This window comes from Scophthalmus maximus, chromosome 5 (assembly GCF_022379125.1).
Source record: "Scophthalmus maximus strain ysfricsl-2021 chromosome 5, ASM2237912v1, whole genome shotgun sequence".
In the NCBI taxonomy this organism is placed as follows: Eukaryota; Metazoa; Chordata; class Actinopteri; order Pleuronectiformes; family Scophthalmidae; genus Scophthalmus; species Scophthalmus maximus.
In genome coordinates, this window is record NC_061519.1 from 21,690,939 (window position 1) to 21,716,087 (window position 25,149).

The 25,149-nt window shown below is 41.4% G+C and overlaps 1 protein-coding gene across 1 annotated transcript in view; it reads right to left on the reverse strand.

Annotated features, from left to right (window-relative positions):
- The window catches only part of insra (insulin receptor a), a 53,579-nt gene that overhangs the window by 21,581 nt on the left and 6,849 nt on the right, over positions 1-25,149 (reverse strand). Inside the window, exons 2-3 of the mRNA XM_035633129.2 lie at positions 20,467-21,015; positions 2,330-2,666 (exon numbers count right to left, since the gene is read on the reverse strand). Of these exons, the coding sequence (XP_035489022.1) occupies positions 2,330-2,666; positions 20,467-21,015 (886 nt within the window). The remainder of the gene's footprint in view (positions 1-2,329; positions 2,667-20,466; positions 21,016-25,149) is intronic.

Genomic DNA, 25,149 nt, shown 5'->3' on the forward strand with positions numbered 1-25,149 from the left:
CCGGAGTTTCCGGGTGCCTAAAACGGAGAAGTTTGGAAATCCTGCTCGCCCCGTTTTAGTTCAGAAAGTCCGGCGCTGCATTGAAAAAAGAAAATCCTACTCTTACTTTTCACCATTGTTGTTTCTCACCCAGATTTTTTGTAACTAAGTAACCAACTGCAGAGTAAACAATCTGCTTCCTGTTTACACCAGAGAGCAAATGCCCAGTGTAGGTGAATGGTCGCATGATATGCGTTTTCACTCAGGTGCGTGGAAGGAGGAGATTATTTCTGATAGGGATCCAATATGCTCATCTGGACAGAGATCCTTTTTGGCTCAATTCTAATTTATCTATTTTTATTTGGTTATTTACATAAAATCTCTTGTGGCCCTAGTCTGCAACGTTGTGAGTGCTGAATGAAAAGAACATCGTCTGTCTCAGCAAAAGAAAATCAGAAGCACTCTTTCCTTCTCATTAATCACTGGGGTGCACTTGAGCAAGGCACTCTACTCTTATCTGGTCCAGTGGAGCATTAGGAACCTCTCGGGTGTAAATGTACAGTATGTACCTCCACGAATGTGAAGCCGAATGTTGCTCAAATGGAGATTATGTGCTCAGCAAACCCTCTGTGGGTAAATAAAGGTTGAGAACACACAAAAAACAGCAGCAGTAGCACAACCACTTTTCCTTGTCATCCCTGTTGTCAGTGGGAGAGTGCCGAGACTACAGTACGCTGCTGCAGAACCTTGCCAGACAAGACGCCGTATCTCTTTGCAGCCAGCCACGGGGAGTCACGAGCACAGCACCCTGAGGAACTGACAGTCTGTCCTGAATGTATCTCTCACTCCCCAGGTGTTAAACTGCGAGCCAGTCCACCAGCAATGCTCAAAACAAAGTCTAGAAAGATCCAGCTGTGGTTTTTAGCCTCTGCCTGAGCAAGATGATTAGGGCTGCGTGGAGTGTCTTTGCTTGCGGGCACGCCCACACTAATCAACAGGGCCGTCATGGTCAATGACGGTGTCAAGGCGATGAAGGTTATTGGCATGTCAAAACATGTACAACACCCTTTTCTTTGGAGAGGCAAGACTGTTGAACGCAGCTACAAAGATGTATGCACAACAGGCGGTAAATTACAGATTTACAGAGAAGGGAACACTTGCACATTTGCCTAAAGCTTGCACGCTGCAACGCAGACACCAGTGGTTGGTAAACAACCGGCAATTTTGTGAACAAGTAGGCGACTTAAAGGAAGAAGAAAAAAACAAACATGTAACAGATGGATACCAAGTCAAAATCTGAGAGACAGATGTGCCAGCCTCCCTACTGTGCTGCACTAATTTGACCTAGCTGTCTGCACTCTCACACACAAAAGGTGTATGTGCACATTCAAAAAGTACCGTCTGATCCTCAGCACCAGCAAAGTCATTCTGTGCTGCAAAAAAAAACAACCAAAGTAGTGACAAGAGCAAAAGCGAGGCAGAGATCCATTTCTAAATGTTCTATTGTTAAATAGTCTACTGATTAGTTTTCTTTCATGCATTAAAGTTCTTGTCTTTTCTCTTTTCAACAATATGGCTGAGTTGTGGCATCTGTTTTTATTTCTAAAGCAACAACAAAAAATCTGATTCAGTATCAACCTGCTGCCATTTTCTTGATTAATCCGTGGGTCTATGCAATGTTAAAACAATGGTGAAAAATACCACGTGTATTTAAATATCTTGTTCTCCAACAGTCCAACACGAGGGAAAAACATCACATCTTAAATATTTGAGAAGCTGAAAAATTCTAGAAACTTTTAATCGGCAAGTTACGTAATTGCTGATTATTTTTCTGTAAATCTCTGTATCATTTGTTCTTAATGAACTGCTAAATTGTTTGTTCCAAGATAAAAATAAAATTGAAATAAAAAGCTACCAAAAATAAAGACTATCGTTTATTTGTTGCATTTTCGTTTTAGCGTCCTCCGGTTTGTGTTGGCGACTACAGCCCAATAATTTACTTTTCCCCATTCCCCACAGTCTCCGGCTCAAATACATCAATCAAATGATTACTGCATAATACCTGGGTGTCTTTTTTTTTAACAATAATCAGTCTGTAGTAAGTCAAATGCTTCTATAAATTAAAACACTGTTTTTATTTTTGGCACCCTCAACTGGTGCTCTTTATGGAAATTGAACAAAGAGGATAACCAACAAGTTGACAGGCTCCTCCAGTATGTAAAGGCGGTGGATGTTTTTTCTGGTGTTTGTGTGTTTTGAGTGAGCGTATGAATATCTATCCAGATTCACTGATCAAACTGTTCCTCCAGGCCATTACGTGCCCGTCAGCCCGGCATGAGTGTCCACTTACGAGGAGGAGTTGACGGTGGTGTAGCCAGAGGGACACTCTGGGATGCAGGCACCGTTGTGGATTACATATTCATGGCAGTCAGGACTCTTTGTGTGCTCTTTCTCCCGCTTGCATTGGTTGTGGAGATTCTGGCAGAAGGCGAAGTTGACGCAGCGCCAGCCCCTGAAGGTGAAGTGGTTTTCGGGGCATCGCTCCACACAGTTATCCCCATGCTGGAGGCCGCGGCAGGCCACACAGTGATTGGCTGAGTTGGGCTTGAGGCAGCCGCCCAGGCACTGGTCGTGGCAGCACTGGTCGTCCTTGGTGCAGGCCTGGTGTTTGCACTGAACAGGACACACTGCAGGTAGGAAAAGAAGAAACAAGGTCAGGTTAGGGAGGGAATCAGTCACATGGAATCAAAGTGTGTCATGAGAAAGAAAGGGTCGCTGCAAGAGGAGAAACACAGGAAACAGGAGCTTACCACCACTCAAACGTGAACATATTGTTTCAGTTCCCCAGATGTCATAGGTGATTTTAATCAGTCCCCAATGACTGCATACCGTATCTCTACATCTTAAACGCCACAGAAATTTCACATGGTCTTATCTCTCTGTCAGCGGGAGAGATATCCGTCCTCGCTGCCCAGAGGACCATCTGCCAATGGCCAACAAGCATACTGAAGACAAACAGCAGGGATCCAACACTAGCTGACTACAGACAGGCACGTTTTGGTTAAAGTGAGACATTGGGAAAAGAAAAATAAATTGCATTTGAAGAACACTGTAATTTGCAAGTGAGAAACAAGCAAGATTGGCTTTGCTTGGTGCTCTTCTTGTTCTTATGGGGGCTTTGTAGATTTGAAGCTTATTTAATGAACTGGTACTGTACATTGGGCAAGAACTAATACACAAGAGCTGGGAAACATGGAGGGAAAAAAATTATAGGAAGACCTTTCTTCTGGTAAGTATCACAACATCTGTTTGGATCTTGAAAATCCAACATCAAAGTTTCTAGTTGTTGAATCAACAGAAAATAAATTGTTTTGTATTTATTTATTCATAATAGGTAAAAGATTTGCAACGAAATAACTGAAAAATAAATTCTCTTTAAAAAAAAAAAAATATATATATATATATATATATATCATCCCTGTGGTCCATGTTGATTCGTTTAGGTGTTTCCCAATTTTGAGTCAATATTTCTATTTAGACCTTCCTTTGTAAGCGGCACTACCTTCCCCAATTCCTTGTGTGTGTGTGAGTGAGAGTGAAATTATTGTAATGAAAAGTGCTTTGCAACACAGCACTGTGTTGTAATCATATTGTCAAAAATAATAATCCAAGTAACATTATTACACGTCACAAGACACTGATATACCGCAATACAAACAAACAAACTCCAAACGGTCTAACTTAGCTGAAGGACCTCTTACTGGCAACATGGACTTGAGCGCCTTCTGAACACACGGAAGAAATAAAAACTGATAGGAAGATACCAAGTTCTGATAGTGACAGAAACATATAAGGTTCCACTGATTTGTCCCGGGCGTAAACATGATCAGCTAAGGACAAAGACACAAGTCAGTAGGCTGCCTGTTCATGCATATGTCCATACGAATGTGTGTCCGTCTGTAAATAAACAAGTTACATAACAGACTCACAGGACTGGCAAGTGTGTGTGTGTGTGTGTGTGTGTGTGTGTGTGTGTGCACCACAGTTCATGTGCGTGTTGTCGTCGCCTCACTATAGGTGTGAGGACAAGTGTGCAAGGGTACACTGAGGCTTCTCAGAGGTAAATACGGGAGACCGACCTACCTGATGAGATTAGTTTCTCATCCACGAAAGCCAGATTAGGATTCAGTTCAGCAGCACAGGAGATAATGAGTGGCTGAGGTTAGGGGCAGGTTACAGGTCAGATCGTAAAAATGTGAGTGTGTATGTGTTTGATTGGCCTGAACAAACATTTAGCCACATAAAGCAGAACCGCATTTCACAGTCGGTTGCTGTATTTTTTCAACTACGAGAAACGACGAATCTCCATAATCTGATATTCTTTGCGTCTCTCTTGGCTCTGTGTTGTTGAGCATGACTCAGTGGGTATGTGTCCAAAACTGCACGGCTTCATTAGTGTCATGAGGTCAGACCTTAAACGAACAAAACAACATGCCCCCACCCCCCCACCCCCGTCCTCTCACATTAATGGAGGTAAGCTCCTGAAGCACATGAAGAGTGTATGTTTGGGGAGGGGAAGCAGCAATACGAGAATGGCAGAGAAATGGGGAAGCTTAAGGGGGGGCACAGTGCTAGAAAAACAAATGACATAACCAGCTTTTATCTGCGTCAGTCTGCAAGGTCCAAATAATCTACCCCACAATGGGATTTACAAAGAGTGCTGGAGATAATGTCCACGCTTAAATAATACAAAATATGAAATTTAATCTCATTTTCCTTCCACCTCCAAAGTTCGTTTCACAAGCTGCCCTTCAACTTCTCTTTCAAAACGCATGTTACTCCCACGTGTGCACACACGTACACACAAAAGCTTTGCTGTCTGGCTCCCGCTGACTCCTGATCCTGCAGCGGGGCTCCATGCCGCAGCACAGGCCCAGCAGCAGATCCACCCTCAGCCTTAGCCAATGTGTTGGCTAGCTGTAGGAGCTAGCCATTCAAATGGCCTCTCCCATCTCCAAGGAAGACAGGCACATGGTTTAACCCTTTGTGTCCTCCGCTCTTTTTCTTCCCCCGCAGCCAGTCAGACAGCAGCAGCGGGAGCAGCAATTGGAGGTATGCAAAGAAGAGAAAGAAAAAAAAGAGACAAAAAACATGAGAGCCACATAGTAACAGGCTGGGGCTGAACTAAAGGGAGTTGCATTGCACTACTTTTCTCCCTACCAAAAAATCGGTTGTTTATATAGTAATCTAAAGTTGTTTTTGTCAAATCCTTTAGTTTTTTTTCTTGTCATGCATATAAATATCTGGCGGACAGTTGGAATAAACACAGACCTCGAGTCCTTTTTGAGAAAAACATGCTCTTCTGCAGTAAACAGTTCAGACTCCTGCTGCGATAACGGTGTAATGTCAGCTGAACGGCTTCATACCTCCAGCGATGGATCATGCCTCATCTTGTCTACAACTCATTAGGAGTTTTTTTAGAGACTTCAACGCCCCCAGAGCAACAGGGGGAAAAAGAAATTCCACCCAGATCGAGATGTGTTTGAACAACTGACGTGTCCTCTTACAAACTGACAGAAATTAGTTTGACATTTAAGTTTCAGTTTTGTTCAGTGTCCAATATACTTTTTGAATAATGTCTTCTATTCTAAATTGATGTTTATTATTTTGGAATGAGATTGATTTCTAATAAAAATGAATGCAGTGGGCCATTTAATTTTTATTCAAAGAACAATGATGACTACATGTTTATGGGTTAGTACCAATAAGAAATAAAACACATCATTAGCGCTATAACCGAAAGTTTGATTAATCAATTAATTAACTCAGAAAATGAATAAGAAGCAATTTGGATGATTTAATGTAGACAGAATTACAAATATATTTGTAATATATATACACATATATATATATATATATATATGTATATATATATCTTTTTTTGATTTTCTGTATTACATCATTTGAAATGAAATATTTTAGACTATTTTATAATGGAATTTCTTTGGTGTTGGTCTGTTTTTCAGACAAAAAAAAGAAGTTGAATGACCATGTGTTACAGATTGGTGTTGCGATGTGATTGGTGGTGTGTGTGTGTGTGTGTGTGTGTGTGTGTGTGTGTGTGTGTGTGTGTGTGTGTGTGTGTGTGTGGTGGTGGTGGTGGGGGGGAAGTGTCTACAGTGGTAATGCAAATTTAGCACCTTTGACATTGGATATACCGGACTTCCAGATCCTCTCGGTGAGTCTTCAGCCATTGTGTCAACTTGTGTATGGTGATCTTGTCAGGCAACATCATGGTTATGATATCAGGATTTTAGCATGGGCCACGTTGCGGTCACTATTGCACACTTGTTCCTGTTGTGAATGAGAACAGCTTTATTGAGAATTCAGCTGCGTTATTATACTGTATGTGGGAGCACGGAGAGTAGGAGAGAAGCAAAGAGATAAAAGGGCTGAAACCAGCTGACGCAAGGACCAATACAAACACAACCCCATGACGTCAGTTGTTTACAGCCATCAACTATGTCCTCAATTTCAAAGAGTGACCACACACGGTCCAGCCACGTACTAGGATTTGACCTGGTATCTGCCCTGTTGACATTTCGTAGACTATATTCGAGGAGTAACCGGCAGCATACTTGATAATGGAAATAATTGTTAGTTCTTCATTGCATTGCAAGTTAAAATCTCATATATTCACTGTTTTAACAGAGGCACCAGTGGGTGTAGAGGTTAATGTGGGTCAATCCACTTCTGTCAGTGACTGATGTCAAGCCTCAGACATGCACCTGAGAGAACAGACGGGCGACCTTTTTCATGACGCACCAAAACAAACCACCCGCCAGTTGAAAAGATTTGTTCAGTTCACTTTGCCAGTAGCTCACTTAGCCAAGTCTGCTGAGCTGAAGTGGAAAACAATCCTACATTAGCCGTATTATTTACTGTATTAGACATCACAGAGGATTTTGATATGCAAACAAGAGTGGCCACAGTGAAGTGACCACACTGCAGGAGTTGTTTCTTGTGTGCTTGTCAAAAATGTTTTCAAGGTTGGGACCCTGAGGACCTTTGAGTGTGGGGCCACCCCAAGCCATCTCCCAGAGTAAGGGGGACGCTGAGGAGGCCATTTAGAAGAATTTCTCTTTCTTTCTTTAAAAACATGCAAATCTCTAAAAACAGACCTAGTGTCTTGTCATTATTATGATGATTATTATTATAACTGACCATGCAACTAATAGAGTTCACGAAGAGCAGAGGTCTTCTCTCTGTTTGCTTTGTGTCAAATATTTAGGTATTGTCAGCACCTCCAATATTTATCTTTTATTTGTGCAGAGTAAAAATCACATGACAACAATAAATCAATGAGGAGGCGAGCAAGAGGTCACCAATTGGACTTAGGTTTATTTATGACTGGATACAACTTTGTAAAAAAAAAAAAAAGAACATTATGTCTGGATGTGTGTCTCGAACCGTTTATCCTTATTTCACTGGTTTCTCTGGCACCCTGGTTGAGGCCTGTCTGATCTTATGTCATGCGGTTTGAAAAAAGTGAAGCAGGATCACATGGAGGCTGAGGAATAATGCTGCAGAAATGCGTCGCTCTTTATCTCATTAGCAGGGTTTTCACTTGGACGAGGGGGGCAGAGGCACACAATGAGGCGCTCGATCCCCAAAGGCCGAAACGGACGACAACAACAACAACAACAACTCCGAGCCCCAGTGTGACAGAGATGAATACACTCTGTCAGGGTGATGCCAGATTGAAAAAGGGAAGGTGAAGAAATAACAGATCTGTTCAGACTGCCAGCCAACGGCAAGCTTGGACAACGTGGGGTGTCGAAAAAGCAGAAGGAATCCACATCACTTGCAAGGAACAACTCACGCGGTCCACAACAGTTCCTTGTCCGCTGCTCAGGATTGTTCAGCAAATAATAAACAAGTTGTACTAAGCGTTTCCTATTTTTGTTGTTTCGAGTTGACCAACATTAAAATGCACACCAGTAAGCAATTAGTAAGCATACAAGCAAAGAGGATCATACCAAACTTCACTGTACCCTTCGGATTTCTGCCTAAAATTAAGAGCTTCTTTGCTTTTCATTAACCGCAATCCTCCCTAAAATCATTTTGTGGCGAGTTTTTCCAGGTTCCTTTTAAGGCAGTGATGAAACAACAGCATATTGAGGCGTTTCGTGTTGAGATCATATTAGACCCCAGAAAATGCCAAACGGGACTGTGGCGGTGTGCTGGTTGGTAATTAAAATTCCACGGCCATGACAAGGGTAGTATTTAGTTTCTTATGAAAGACAATTTTTTGCTGAAGGCCCAGAAGAGAAGCGTCTGAGTAGGACCAAATGAAGTGCTTTTGAAAATGGTGATCTGTCAATGTTTCTACACTTTGGATTTTTTTTTAAAACAAACTGACACAATAGCAAAGGAGTAACATGAGTACAATAATAACCTCCCAGAGTTGAACTGTGGAGTTTGATATACGTTTTAAATGTGACATGGATTGCTTGGCCCTCGCAGCTTCGTACAGCACAACAGCTGACCAGATAATTGTGGATGATGATGTCATGCAACAAATATAGAAAAGGCAAAAGTGTAGTTGATGCAGTTTAGGAGTGCAAGTAATGACGGTCATTTTGAAATCATTTCAAAAATAATGATTGTATTCTATCAAATGTCAAAAAGGAAAATAAAAACATTAATCATAAGTTCCCAGAGACCAAGGGAACATCTTCAAATTGCTTGTAAAACCCAAAAGATATTAAAGTTTCCAATAAAACAGAGGAAAACAACTTGTTCCAACTAAGTAAGCAAGTAAACTCAAAGAATACCAACCAGTGGATATTGCTCATTATGGGTTAATGAGTAGTCACTCTGCATACAACTGGTTTCCCCACGTGTGGAAATCTTATTTTAAACAAGAAACATATGCTAATTCAAGCTTCTACCATAACTCATTTTTTGATGTTGGTGCTTTCCAATGGTTGTTGAAATCATCTACTTAATTTGTTTCTACAACAGACTTGCTGGTCCATTTCACCCAAATGTATGCGGGGCGGAACTTGTGCTTCTTCAACTCCAACAATGTTTTATTTAAGGCACTCAGTCAACCATCAGACGTAATGATACAAAAACCTTGATTCTGCTTGGTAGAATCTTCAATCTTCCACACTGTATTTTTTTTCCTGGTAGGTTTGGAAGTTTAAGTAAACAGAAACCGAAACAAAATACAGAAAATACCCCGTGTAACATTAAACTGATCCTACACTGAACAATGCATAGTGATATCTCTGATTGCATGGTACAGTCTCAAAACTCCTCTACACTGTGCCATGTCGGATTACCCTAATGTTTCGTTTTTATTCCTTTCATCGGGCTGGTTTGTTGTTACTGTCAGGTCCACAACTAATAGATCTTGAGAAAACACAATGTTATGATTTCTATTGTGCAAGAAGGGAAGAAAATGTGCTTAAAACTAGGGCTGTGACTTACTGTACATCTGCTTATACATGGCCACAATTTCAATGGTCAAGAAATGGAAGGAGTAACGGGTTACAAGTAATGATATCCACTTATGTGGATATGAAAATGACCTCTATTGGGATATGAGACTTTCATCATATTTCACAGCTCTGCCTAAAAGCGATGCAAACAAAAGCCAGACATCAGAGCCCTTTTTCCTTTGTGTAATTTAAATATAACAAATAACATCAGTCGACGCCGTTTTTCTCCATTAACATACAAAGCTCCGACAGTGCTCTTTTCTTTTACTAATCCTCACTACGTGTCCATCTACTGCAGCTCCCCTCTATTCCTTTAATAAGAATTAGTTTGCGGCAACTGACGATGGATGGATGGACAAAATCAACAATGAATCAATTCATCGTGTGCGTGACATTTGAGTCGAGATGTTGACTCCTGGATAGACAGGAGCATTCGGACAAATTACACAATTTTGTCCGTTAAATTCCCAATGAGAGCAAATGACCAGGCATTAGCCCAAGGAAATTTAGATATACAAATACAGTAATTCATTACATTGTTATGGCTCAAACGGCCCCTGGCTAGTAAACCAATATCTTTGGGTTTTGGACAGATGGGCAGACTAAATAAGACATTATATTTTATGTTATTTTTACCTCTGGGAAAAGTTAGTTGCAGCATCACATCGATGTAAATGAAAAGTATCTTTGGGCTTTGGACTGTTGGTCGAAAACAACAAGCTTTTGAAGATGTCACCTTGGTCTCTGTGAAATTGGGAAGGCCACTCATGACTGGTTTTAACATTAAAAATACTCAAATGACTAATCGATAAAAAATAAGTGACATATTAATTGATAATGAACATAAATTAGTTTAATAAGACATTAACATGAGCTGAGATTCACTCTTGCGGTCACGTCACTTTATTGTTTTAAAAGAAAGAAAGACTGCGTGGTCATGAGAAAAAGCATGAACTTCATTGATTTTGTCTTGTTGAACAGATTAACGTTATGATGTCAAAATATTCAGTCCTGCATGAAAAACACAACTGAGTCACTTTTAAGGCACATAAACAATGATTGCTCATAAACAACAAAGTGTTTAGAATAAAAGATGAATATTGTGGGTAATGACCAGGAACTATTTGTCAAATTTTTTTTCTCAGTGTGCCCTCGTCGACTGGTCTGATCCAGCAGCAGCAGCGAGGCTCGGATGAGGCGACTCAGGTAACAACAGCCGTAAACAATTTCATTAACCAGGCCCGGCCTCCATTAATAGGACAAAAACACACAAACAACATGGGAAGGCACTTTTTGTAACGTCGCCCTACCAGCGCTATCGTCTGAAGGCAGGATATCCAGTTTGTCCGTGACTGGAATAGAAATGATAAACATCGTGCAATCATTGATGGGCAATTATACTGCCTGTTTGACAGGCAAATGACGCACACCGCGGCCTTGAATCTTCATTTCCTTTCAGGTCCCAATGTCAGGCTGAAACAATGACTACCTCCGTGTTATGACACCAAAACCATTTATGTCATTAATGCAGCATCACACCGCCCTTTGTCTCGTTTAGAATTAAAATTTTCAACCGACGCTATTAATTTTCTCACTTAAGAGTGCACAGAAATAAATAATTAATGTAAGCGGGCACAAAGTGATCGCTATAACAGAATCACATAGGCAGGCCCGCGTAATCCAGCTCTATAGGAAAATTGAGTTTCTTCGATGAAGCAAACAAGTGCCAGAGAGCAAATTAAGTTTATTTTTATTCTCTGTCATTACCTTTCCTGATTCTAGTACATTTATTTATTGCAGGACGGTAGAAAAGCAACAGTTGTCTGCCCTCGATGAAAAATGGTGTGTATTCCTGATCTTTGAAGTGGATGTTTTTTTTATATATATATCCACAGTACTTCCAACATCAGGTAAGGTGGAAATCTTTTACCTCATCAAAACTGGTGTCAACATTACCCACAATGCAATGAGCCACTGACAGTTTGGTTGGAGGTTCAGGTGTGTTGTTCTAGTCGCAGGTAATGGAGCCTGAAGGTTTTCGCCAAGCAGATATAGAAAACTTATCAGTTTCTATGTAGCTCATGCTGGCATTACAAAACTGACTGCAGTTATTTCATCTATTTCATTCTACTGAATTATTATGAATATATTATTGGTAAAAACGTCCAAATCCCAAATATTTTCTGTTGACTAATTAATCGGCTTTTGTTTACATTCGCAACCAACTTGTTTGTAGAATTCTATCGCCATTTCCTGCCTCAACATTCAACAATAAATTTTTTTCTTCTGTTTTGCTTTCCTTGGAGCAAAAACACTCTCTCTCAGCATTTAAGGCCCCCAAATGCCGTCAATTACATCTGTTTTTTCCTTGAATAGACTCCCTTCCTCAAAATACTCCTTTCAAGAGCACTATTACATCATGTTTTTCAATTTTTCATTCATTTGCAGCCTTGAAGACAAGCAACCCATCAATTCCTTTTTGTGGAAATAGTGATATTTTGCACAGAGGCACACAGACACACATATCAGTGGCAAACAGACTCACAGGAAAAAAATCTTCACAGGCAAAACAGATTGTCATAACATCTTATTTAAAAGAAAAACTACAAAACAAAATGATAAAAACATCTGGATCAATGTTGCGTGTAACTTAACATAACACATAACCCTACGTAAAAGACCTTTCCCTGTTGGTCTGATAAAACCAGGAGCAAAACGGTAGCGAGATGTTGTAGATCGACTGTCTACGGTAAGTTTGAGCGCGTACAGTGGTGAAGAAACGCCTGTTCGCCCAGCTTTAACAAATGCCTGAAATGTCTGGGATTCCACGGGAATGGCTCCAGTAGCTGAACGTCGAGGGTTCGCAGGGTGCAGCTCCATAAGACTGAGTGCCAGAGCTGTTAAGTCAGCTCAAAGGAAAGGACTCATGGTGTGTGTGTGTGTGTGTGTGTGTGTGTGTGTGTGTGTGTGTGTGTGTGTGTGTGTGTGTGTGTGTGTGTGTGTGTGTGTGTGTTTGTGTGTGTGTAGGGAGGGCTGTATTAGGATAGTAACATAGCGCTCTACATACTGAACCATGAAGAGAGTACACTGTTGAGGTTAGAAAAGGGGCATTCTTGAAGCACTCAAGAACTTTTATGATAGAAATTAAGTCAATCATGCCACAATTTATTATACAAAGTAAGTTCTTCTAATTGGGTTATATAGTATATATGCAGGAGATCATCAGAAGTGTTTTCTGCCATTTTTGTTTCATGCATTGTAATATATACTGCCTAACAGTAACCGAGGAACTGTTCTGATTTGTCCTTATAGTTATTATACTACATGACAGTGTTTTAGTTTAAAACATAAAAAATTAAAGAACGCTAACCAGTTAGCCTCGGCCCGTCCTGTCTCGTAATACCACTTTGTACCTGAAGGGGCGATAGTGTGTCAGTTTTTGCTTTCCAAAGCTGTAGACGGCTTCTGGCGAGATGGATGCTGAACTCGCAACGCTTCTTCTAGGTTCGTCTTGTAAGTAAACAGCTGTTAAGATTGGCTTTATAATTATGGCAAATTTTTGCATATAGCACCCCTGATATTTTCTGCTCATCTTAGAGAAATATTCATCTACCTTTCTGGGTCTGTGTAACAGTGAAGCTCTTCGTAACCCTGGATCTGAAAAGTGCTCCACAAGTTTTACTGACTATTTTCCGCACCAGATGTAAAAAAAAAAAAAAAAAAAAAAAGAAGAAGCCCATGTCCGAGGCAAGCAAAGGAACCAGAAGTGAAAGATAAATGGCTCACAGATGAGTTCAATATTCGTCCAGAAGCGTTTGCACAGAGGAAACAAAAGGAAGGACAGGAATTCAAACATGTTGCTGGGAATATAATAACTTCTTTCAGAAAAACTACAATCTGATATAAAAAATATATGTCCCATTCCTCGTAGTATACACAATGGCCATATGTGCATGTACAGTATTTATTGTATTTGGACGACGTCTGATCTAACAACCCGTGAGATCTCTGAATAGATGTTGCAGTGCAGTAATAAAATCACGGCAGTCAGTATTGGAAGATGTGCGACAGCAAATTAATTTTGCACAAAACCGTAAAGTAAGTTTGCCTCGCCTGGGGGATTGAGGACATTTTCATTCAGCGGAACAGCTGGTAACGCTCAACAAGGAGGAAAATGTCGTTCACAAGCTCAACAAGTCTCCATTTTCTAGCACCTCTTGCTTTAGTTTGAACACAATTTCATTCGCTTCTCGCTTCTGCGATGGACAAGACACCATGTGGACAGCTTTACGGTTTAATATTATATTGAGGGTGCGAAAGAATGGGGGCCATGACGAAAATAGAAACAGCATGGAATGATGCATGTGATGGGAGATGGACACGGCTGGCGTGGCATTAAAACACAGATAATGTTTTACAGCTAGTACTACAGGCAATGGATACATGGAAGTTGAAATTGACTTGCACTAGGCCTCAACGTGTCGGAGACACCAAAGAGCAGCGTCCTTAATAGAGCCCGACCAACATATCGGTTGGCCAATATGAGCCCTTCACAGACACATCGTTTTTTTAATTAAAAAAAGTCATTTTCTTCTGAAGTGATATATTTGGTTGTATTTTTGTTCTCTTTTTATTCATAGTTATTTATAATTAAGTGTATGGTTTTCACTCCCTCATATCTGTATTGGCCCCAAAAATCCATATCTAGTCTTTACCCCACTTACTGTACATGTAAAAAAAAAAAAACTGACTTAGTCATAGTTTTCAGAATAAAAGTGCCATGACGTCAGTGAAGACGTCAGTGAAGAATAGAGCTGTAGTTTTGTCATGACAGCGTTCACTTCCATCCCAAAATAATAAAGCGCAGTAACAATATCCTCCCATTTCCCCACAGACAACTTTACTAGCAGCTAAGTTAGTCCTTCTTCCTGCCTCGCTGACCTCCACGGGTCACCCATCAGTATTTTGGTCTCATAAAAGTGTCTGCTGCGATCTCGGAGTCCATTCATAAGCTCGGAGAGGAAACAGACCAACAAAGATGGGAAACAATTGGGAAGAACGTTCGGTGAATTTCCACGACAGCCATTGTTCGAAGTGGAAAAGGATCGCGGAGGCACCAGCGATGACCGTGGCGTGTGGAAGCAGCAACAAAAGACAACAGGAGGGGAGAGCTGAGGTCAACGGTGAGGCGGGACCCCTCCTCTCACCCCTCCTCACCTCCGTTATGGCTGGTGACCTCGCTTTTCCTTCCGATTCTAGCCTGGGCGATTGACTGATGTGTTCATATCCATGATTACACCACAGTGTTACCCTCGTGTTTCCTAGCAGCAAGATTAAACAATAGCTGCAAACACACGCACACATAAGGGATATGTCCCCTGTGTGATTTATAGTCCATTTCTGTGTCGCCCTTACACACCCACACACACTGACCCTGACACGTCTCCGACTCCAGTCCTATGATTGGTGGACAGTTACGTGTGATGTGAGCCAAGAGTAAATTTAGGATCTTCCTATCAAAACGTTCCGGCGCTGGGTCCTCACCTGACCTGGCTCAAATGTGATTCATAGCAATAACTCCACCATCCTCCCTTTGCCCGCAGGCCAGAGATGCACACATGCAATAAGTGTGGAGGGTACGAACCCAGTCAGAGGTGCAGGTGCATTTTTTCTACCTTATGGGAGCTTATTAAATATGTAACACATCTAAACACTGGCGAAAGCTGCCGCTGTGGCAAAGGATGGTCCCCCTCGGGTGTCTCATCATCATCATCATCATCTCTGGCGGATGTAGATAATTAAGATCAATTTTAATAATGTGTGTAAAATACTAGCCACCTGGGAAATATGCTCATTTACCGTCTACAGCCCTGAACAGAAACAGCTCCACAGAGAACAAACACACCGAGTTAAAGTTCAGACTTTTTAAAGAGCTTTTGAAATGTATTATCTTTCAAAAACATACCAGCTTTAGCACAAAAGTATGACAGAAAAACATGACGGACAATATGGCCCATTATCATATTTCATATTTTGTCACTGCTTTCCTGACACTGGACTAACAAAGACCTGCTGCTCCAGTCCACGCAAGAGATTGAACAGAATAAGAATAATAAAGATAACACCATTGAATTTAGTTAAATCCAACTTAATGCACTTCCACTGGCATTTTTCTTCAAATTTGCCCAAGAGGGTGACCCTCCGTGTGCAAGATGAGGCGCACCCTCTAAGAAGCCTTGCTGTTTAATGGTGTGAGTGGCCGTGACCATGAACCACAACATCCGCAATTTGGGTCTGGGTCAGGCACCATTGTACCATTTCATCTCTCTCTCTCTCTCCCCTCATTTTCATTTCCTTTAATCCAACTACTGTCACTCTCTAAGAAATAAAACGAAATGCCCCACTAATACTTCAAAGAAAAAAGGACACCAAATTTAGGGTGGGGGGGCGGGTTTGTTAGTGCAGTTTAGCAGTCATGACACAACGTCTCAAATGGAAGCCCCTGATTTCTTATTTAGTCACAGCTGACAGTCTGTTTCAGGGCTCAGGCTAAGCTGACATCCTAACAGCCCAAAGAGCTGTCCCACATAACAGCCTTTACCAAAACATAATCAAATGCACATTATCTTTAAATGAGCGATGGCAAGAAAAAAAAGTAGTTCATTAAAAGACTAAACAGTAATATTTCCCTTCAGACCGGCTCATAATTTTAACTCAATTTTAAAAAAGGAAATAAGGGCCTGCTTTGTTTTGCAACCAATTTACGAAGCCTGTGTTTACGACAGACTTGCGATATTTAACAACATGGTCACAGAATTAGGAATCTCACGACAACTGATTATTGCCAGTAAAAAGGGATTTCAAAGAAGAAATCCTTGATTCCCTGCACACAAGACGCCTACCAAGATGTTCGTGCGGACACTTGTGGGCATGGATTGATGCCATAAATCTTTGAGAAAACGTATAAATTGAGGAGAGAGAGACTTAACAGGGTTTCCCCCACATTATTTCATAGTGGAAGCTCCTTGTCTCGCCTGAAATAACGAGCAGCTCAGGTAACTTCTAATACTAAATAATGCATTTTTGTAGAATATTAGCGCTCCCCACACATTTCCACTACATCACAGGCCAATAGACAACAACAACTGCTTAGAAGATGATCTTGTAATTAAATTGATTATATGCATCTGGATCTGTCAGATTAAACTCTGCAGGTGATTAACTATTCATTCACTCCATAATAATAAATCTGTCTGATCATTCTGGCTAAAGTCATATTTTCCGGGACCTGTTTTAGTAATTACTAGACAGTGTCAACTCGTGAAATAAATGGTCAAAACTCTGATATACAAGAACGTGGAATAATGTCTAATGAATAGTGTGTGACATGACAAAAGAAACAGCCTCTAAAAAGTGCATTAATGTGTAGTAAATATTTTGAAGCTCTGTTAGGAAAGCTTTGTCCATGGTTGTCTGATGTGCTTGCCATTTATCAATAATAACATTTGAACAAATCAAGCCTCCTTTAGGCTGATTTTGAACAAATTTTCAAAGATTAAATTGCAAAAATGACAAATATGCTACACAGGATGATGCCTTGTATTTCCCCCTATTACAGCAGTTGACATGGTGTGTGTTTGTGGCCCAAATCTAATCAGGTCTGATAATGAGCATCTCCTGCAACCTTGCTTTGCCACTTTACTGAACGGACGCACCCAATTTGGTATAAAAAAGGAGGGTGAAATTAGTAGTGGCTGCTCTGGGAGAAGCTCAAATTACCCCCGTTAGAGGAGCAGGGAAGGGAAATGGGTTGTGACTCCAAACATGGGAGCTTCGCCAAGCCAAGCAAGTGGTTCTGCAGCTTTGTTTTCTCCTGGTGGACAGACAACACAAGGTGCGTGCGACCTGCAGTCACCTCTGTCACTTACGGCATGTAAACCTCGGCCTTCTCTCTGCAATACACAAGTTTTCAAGCGTTATAACATCGCCAATGTTCAGTTGTTCGTTTTTCGGTTCTTTATTTGAAGACGTCCATTGTGCATGAAAAGAAGAAGGTGACTTTCATGTAAATGTTTTGTATCAGATCCTGAATCTATGAATAAACATGAACATTCTTGTGTAAAATAGGATTAATACACATTGCGAATGAATAGGTGCCACTCACTAACATCATGGGTCACATTAAATTGTTAAAAAAGGGAGAGAGTTTGGGTGAATCCGACTTACAGCAACAACACAGCGTGTGCTCAGTTTTCTAAGAGTTATTGCAGATTGACTGAAAAAGAAGAGCAGGGAAAATATAAAAAGATTCCACTCATCCGTCCTTCATGATTGATGGTTGATGAGGATTGAAGTCCAGCATGCGAATGCTGGTATGTTAATTATAGTATCAGGCTTTGGAACTAACGTTTTATAAAGAAAAGAAAAAAGAGAGCAGCAGTGGAAGAACCAGTCGGATCCTTAAATAAAACGACTAATACCAACTACTTTGAACCACAGAGAGAAAATCCTTTTTGTCCTCAACCCAGGCTTATTGAAAATGAAAGAAACATTTAACACAGTAACATCGCAAAATCAGGTTAGACACGTGACTGAACGTTACATTGCGATTCCAGATAATATTTTTCATTTTTATTGTTAAAAAACAAAAGTCTAGGGCAACTAGCTTGAAGGTTTGATGCTGAGGAGGCTACACAGATGAGTTTCTGTCAGGGTTAAAGGGCTCGAATGCCCAACTTCCGGCGCCGGCCTTCAGAGATTCCTAGAATCTCAGGGGGATGTACCCTAAATCGAGGGGAGAGGAGAGGAGATACTGTACAAGAGGGAGTGTCCTCTTTACTTGTTTTGTTGTGCTGTAGTGACAGTACTGACCACATCCCTTGTGTTTACATTTGGAAATTTAAAAAAGCCCTAATGATTTTTTGCCCCCATCTTAAACCACTTTACTACTTTGTGAAGTTTTTACTTAAAGTGGCCCTCCTTAATTTTGTGACGGTGCTCCAAAGTTCTCAGCCGGAAGCACCTGTGTAACTACTGGAAAAAGTTACTCTGGAATCCTGTCATGAAAATCATTACAGGTAGCTGCAAGAGCAGCAGATTAACAGAGAGCAAAAAATGCAAGTGCCTTGCTTTAAGAACTACAGGTCTATAATCAGCACAAAGTAAAAAAAAAGCACATCTGAAGAAAACACCGAATGCCTTGCACTCTGTCCTGTGGTTCAAGCTGGGGCTTGACGGGTCTTTTCATGCTTCAGTGAAAGTAGGCAAAAAACCGCAGGTCCCAGACCACAAAACCACGAGCCCTGCCCGTGCCGAATGCAGGCCCGTGGCTGCAGACCAGTGCTCGCTAGTCAGCATCTGGTGTTGATTCATCAACAGAATATGACACACAATTAGGAAATCATACAACGCTTCCGCCTCGACGTTCACCACATCGCCACAATTTGACAATAGGCCTTCTGGGCCCATTCTACGAATGTCTTTGGGGATTCAAAAGGACTGAAGAGAAATCACCTCAAGCACAGACATTAGTGGAAAAACTATAAAAACACTCTTCATTGGCAAGAGGACTGAAGAGCATAATAATCGGGCCTTGCTCAGCTCTGCAGAAAGTACATGTAGTCGCCCGCACCAAACAAACTTTAATGAGAGCTTGAAAAGGCAGACATGTGCAGAGAAACTCCTTCAAAAGAACTGCTAAACTAATGTACGCAGTGTTGCGTAACGGTGCGAGCCAAGGTGTTCACACATCACCCATGCGCAAAATTCTTCCCAGTGCTCGAACTTGAACCTTTTTTTGGCAGTGTGAAATGGGCGGGTTCATCTTTTTGCAGTAAAAGCCAGATCATAGAGGCAACACGTCGCAGTGAGACAAGGGACAATGAGAAACACGCCACGGTGTCCTTCATCTTCTCTACCTCCTCCACACACACAACATGAGCAATGACAGCACTACAGTCTGTAGAGAGTAAACATTCATGCACTAGCTGCAGAGGCGTTGCGTCAAATTAGAGTACAGTTCAAGCTGCGTTGACACAGCACTTGGCCTACTTCACTAAACCTGAACACATGACACAGCTCTGACATTTCTCCAGTGTGGGCCCTCAGGGAAGGCCCTTCATGCTTGTACCCGAGTCAAAAAGCGATGATTGTAAGTCGCTTTGGCCAAAGTGTCAGCAAAATGAATGGAATTTCAATACTACAAAAGAGACACAAGTAACTTTTGTCAAAAACAACTTCAAAGCAGCGAATTCATCATTCAGGATTCCGCTTGCGAACAAATAACTATTTTGGTGTGAACAAAGGGGACCCCCATCAGCTTTTATTTGGACCAAACGGAAAGTTGAATTCTGTCAATGTTAGACTGGTTAGACGTGAAGTTAGAGCAAAGGGGAATGAAAATAATGATGTATTGATGGAAAGTAGCTGAAAAAGAGTCGCACAAGGAGCTGCAACTAGTCACTGGCAAGAAAAAGTTATCATATGACAATAATGTGATAGCAGGAAATTGATTAGAATGGTGAATCTAATTAGTGTAAGATGCGGTTTCTCCTTAAAATAAATTGAGTTTTTAAGCATCTTTTTAGCTTCAAATTGAACATAATTAAAAACTACACTGACAAACATGAGACATAACTGAATGAACCCCTTCTGCTGATGACACAGAGCATAAGATGCAGTTCAAAGTGTTTCTCATTAATTACCGGGGGTGTGGTGGCCTACCATCGAGTCAAATAATGAACCAATTTTTTTTAACACTTATCTTAATAACATAAACGATCCCTAACGTAGTGTACTGCACGCTCTCGCTCTTTCTCCCTCTATCATAAACAAATTAAAAACAGACCCGTGTGTCATAGTCGGACTAGCCATACACCAGGTTTTCACCAGTACTGGGAGAAATCCCACCGCAGTTGTGGGTGTTTAAGGCCAAACATATTGCACGAGTGTTAGAGAATCATAACATAAGTTTTCTTACTTCTTTGACAGTGGGCCTGCGTCCAGCAGCGTTCACTGAAGTGTCCGTTGATGGTCGTCGTCTGACAGGTGGTCTTCCCGATGGCCGCCCCCGGGCACACGTCTCCACACTCTCGGTCGTTCTTGTTGGCCATGATGTAGTTGTCCTCCACTGAGTCCAGGATCTTGGACCAGTCCAGGGTGGAGAGATAGCAGAGATCGGGGTTCTTCTCGATTCTCACGGCACCTCGGGTGATGTTCATCAAGCTGTGGAGGCCGATCTCTCGCAGCTGAAGCATTTCGAACATCACTAGAGCATAGTTGAAGAACAGGTTGTTGCCTCGGATGACGGTGAGGTTGGGGAAGAGGTCACTGAGACTCTCCAGGCCGTAAACCCTGAAGAGCAACAGATAGTCCGTGACCACCCTCAGCTTTGGAAAACTGAGGCCTCGGAAATCCTCTGGCTTGGTCTTGAACATGAGCAAGATCTTCAGGTGGCCTTCGATCACAGTGCAGTTCTCCAGCGTCTGCAGGTTGGTCACATTGTTGCGGATGTCCTTACTTGGACAAACTGTAAAGACAAGAAAGGAAAAAGAAACAGGTGCTTTAGAAACTAGACCCCATGATGTGTGATTCAGTTAACACAAGGCTCAAACACTCATGTGAGAGAAAGGATGAAATTGCACAGTAAAGTCTTAAGTAAATAAACAGTATTGTATTATGAATAGGTAGTATTATGGCTTTTGAATGTGAAGAACCAAAAACAAATCCCTAAGACAATTTATCTGGTGCAGTTGACAGTAGATTACAACTGCTGAACCTGACTGATGAGTGAGGCAGGACGCCTGCTCTGTAAACTGGAAAAACAGGGTTGAAGAAGTAAGACAGACTCACGGAGGAGAAAAAAATATAGATCTTTTTGCAATTAGAGGGGAATATTTTACTGAAAAGTATGTGGTCATGTCTCTGCCTTTGATGAAGACCAGGCCATCTTCGCTGACATTTTGTTTAGCAACCACATATCTGGCAGCGAGCCACCGTCAAATATGGAGCGCTGTCATCAGAGTGAGACTGTGCTCATCCGTGGGTACGCTGCGTTGATTTGTGGGGCTGCTTCGGTAACTCAAGTCCATAAAAAACATTAGCTAATGCAGTAAAAATATTTGTCTGCGAGAGGGATTGAAGCAGTAATGGTCGTTTATTGCAGGAGTAGTAGGTTTGGGGCTTTGTCACTCCTCACCCAAACACACGATCTGGTTCGATGGGAAATTCCTTCACTATGCTGACGGGTTATATTTTCACCACAAATTCTATTGTATCACAATGACGGTAAGGTGGATGAATGTGGGGCTGTGACTTGAGATAACTTGCCTCCCTATTATATTTTCAATTTATCTTTATTTCTAAAGAAGATAGTACAGTAGTGAAAAAACCTTGCAGTAGTTGTCAGAGCCCCTGGTGATGCCGGCAAACGACTTTTGTTCAACTAACTGTAACCAAACGTCAGTAATATTCAGTTTACAAAAATATAGAACAGATATAAGCAACAAATATTTGAGAAGTTGGAATAAACCCTTTTTTGCAAAATAGTTCATTATTTTTCTCTCAACTTTCTTTCCTTCTTTTCTTTGCGTTAATTGATCAATCAAATAATCGGTTCCTCTCTAGAAGAACGTCAACAGATCTGCAGCTGAGGATAATAAAGCATAGTGATCTTAAAACATTTTTTTTAAAAATCTAACCATATCAAACTCAGGGGGTTCGGTATCTCTAAATTATTTATTTCTTATAAAAATCAAATGAAGTGACAAAGCTGAGCACTCACTGTACAAAACTAAATAATATTCAGTTTACAATGATATAGAACAGGTAAAGCAACAAATCCTGATATTTGAGAAGTTAGAACGAGCACAATCTTTCTCTTTCCTCAATCTATCTTTCTTTCTTTCTTTAACAAATTGATCACTCAACTAATCGTTTCAGCTGAAGACAATAAACTGCAGTGATCTTGAGACCTTCTGCAAAACATATCAAACTCTATTACACTCGGGGGGTACTGTACGAGGAACATCGACGTTCTATCGACGGTAATGAGGACTTCCTCAGCTCGCTCCTCTGGAAATCTGCCAACCTCTTGAGCATTTTGCCTGTGACATAACACAAGTAATGGTGGTCATAAAGATGTTTTCCTTTGCAGGTGCATCGTGGGACATTCCAGCCACAGTTTTACAGTTCACAAGTCATGGGTGCAGCTGGAGGTGTGCTGCCTGGTGAGAGCACTGTATTTGTCTACCGAGCGGCCCACCGTTGAGATGGGCGCATCGGGCCAACTGGTCAGCGATGTGGGGAAGAGAGTATAACAGCTAGGCGTGCACCTCTTTATGGCAGCGGCTCATTTTACACTTTCTGTTGCATAAGAGATCAAGACAACTGGCATACACACGCACACACTAACACAGTGTCCAATCACTGTGTCCAAACAACAGGCTTTCCACTCAATGACCAGAAAAGCTCACTCACTTTACAGCAATTATCTAGAGTTCCTGTCTACAGCATCGAGGCTTGTTTGAAATACAGGCTAAATGTCCTAACACATGTTTTAACTGCAGCCTATTAAAAGCAGATGGCTCGTTTACAATACGTTTCTCTTTTTAAACTACATTTAGATCCGCAGCTCCCTTTGCTGAGTTGTATGCCACAAACCTGTTCTTCCAACACATCCACCTCCAAACGAAACTTTTCCTAATCATACTGACAGAGGAGTGTGCAGGCAATGTATTCTACTGAAGTTCCCTTTACAACCACAAAGAGCCTCCGCCCCTCTCACACAGGATCCCACACACAGTGCAACAAAACTGTTTAATGGACAAAGACGCTGGCAGTGTACGTCACGAGGGGACGGCGATTCTGTCGGCGCACTGAAGTCAACCATGTGAGTACCGAGTGACCCTGTGGAGAAGGCGACTCATCACAGGGCAGCGAGTCCAGGCTCCTATCAGTGTACACTTTCAGCCAGGCCAGTATTTTTAGCCCCACATTCCCAATAGAGAATCTAATACACTCCGGCCGCACCAATAGTGGCTCACATTAGAAACTGGAACATGGCAGCCCTGGTGTGTAAGTGAGGAATTTTAGAGCGGAGAAAGAACTGGCCGGGGTGACTTCACCATGTGTGAATACTTAGTTTAGGAACGAAACTCTGGCAGAACTGGAAAGAAGAAGAAAAAAAAACGCCTTTTTTTTTTATGAAGTACATGCACAAATGGACATAATGTTTTTTGTTGCTTCCGAGTAGGGCACTGAAACTCAAGCTAAACAAACCAGGTGCATGCCAATATTTAAATGCTCCCTGTTTTGTAGAGAAATAGAAAAAAGAAAAAGAAACCTGGCAGACATCACAAAGGTTACTACGGCAACAGGGCTGGCTCCAGCTCTCCATACATCACCTGCTTTGAGTCAGACAGCCTAACACCGCTATGGTGCTTCGAATTGTCAATTAGGGGCATTAGAGGGACAGATCACTATTGACCGATGCCATTAGATTCTATCTATCTCCATCACTGCCTGCACCTCGGAGACAGATCAACTTTTAAGGTTAATTAAAAAGGAAAAGAATGATACGTTTCCAATTTCAACCACACTGTGAGCAAAATAAAAACGAGGCGAGACGACGAGCAGACAGGATGAAGCTGTAGTCTAAAGGTTAGAGGCTGGTGTGGTCTTGTTTTCATCACGGATTATAGATCGAACGTAACAACCACAACCGACAATTAATGTGTCCTGCTAACAAGATCAGCTAAGTTGATTTGTGCAAAGTTCTTAACGTGAGACACAGAAAACATGTATTAGAGTGATGTTTAAAAACACAAAAATTACATGACAGCAATGAGTTTTATTCTTGACCTCGGAAATAGTAGCTAACCACAACAGTCTAAACTAAAGGTCAATTTCATAGTCGTTTCTGGACCTTTCAACCATGTCTCTTTTTTAATATCTAAAAGTCCTATGAATGAAATCGTAATAGCCACTGGGTTTGCACTGTCAACAGATCCATCTCCATGACCACTGAAATGCAACCCACTGATAAAGGCGGAGTAAAACATTCCAAAGCTCTGGAAAACAGAGGTGAGTCTCGAGGTGGAATGGTTTGTCAAAAATCAATTTAAATAGTATAAAAAACAAATCTACCTAACAAAAATGTAACAAAAGTATTTTAAATCATAACTTGTGTGTACTGCTTGAGACGATTTGTTGATGATCATTTAAAAGATTATTTTCATGTAATTTCCATGTCACAACCCTATGCTACAATAACCAAACAAGACCACATATGGTAATACCAAGCGCACCACCAATGACTACATGTCCTCCTGATATAACAATGAATCCACATAGATACTTTTGGGAATGGCCTCATGCAAATCATGCCTCTGTCACATGATGGTCCTAAATTTAAATCAACGGTGTTCAGTACTGTACATATCTATACTAAAGGGAGTCCGCGCTAGACCAACTTCACCATCTGTCCACTGTGTGCTTATGGGCGTAACGAACAAATCCACAATGCTTTCACTGCAGCTGCAAGCATCAACAGGCAATGACGCTTCTGATCTTGTGAAGGAGGTGGACGTTGTGGGGTGGGGGCGCTCGCAGGGGCTTCGCAGAGAACTGAGGCCTCAATAAGCATGCAAGAACACACACACAC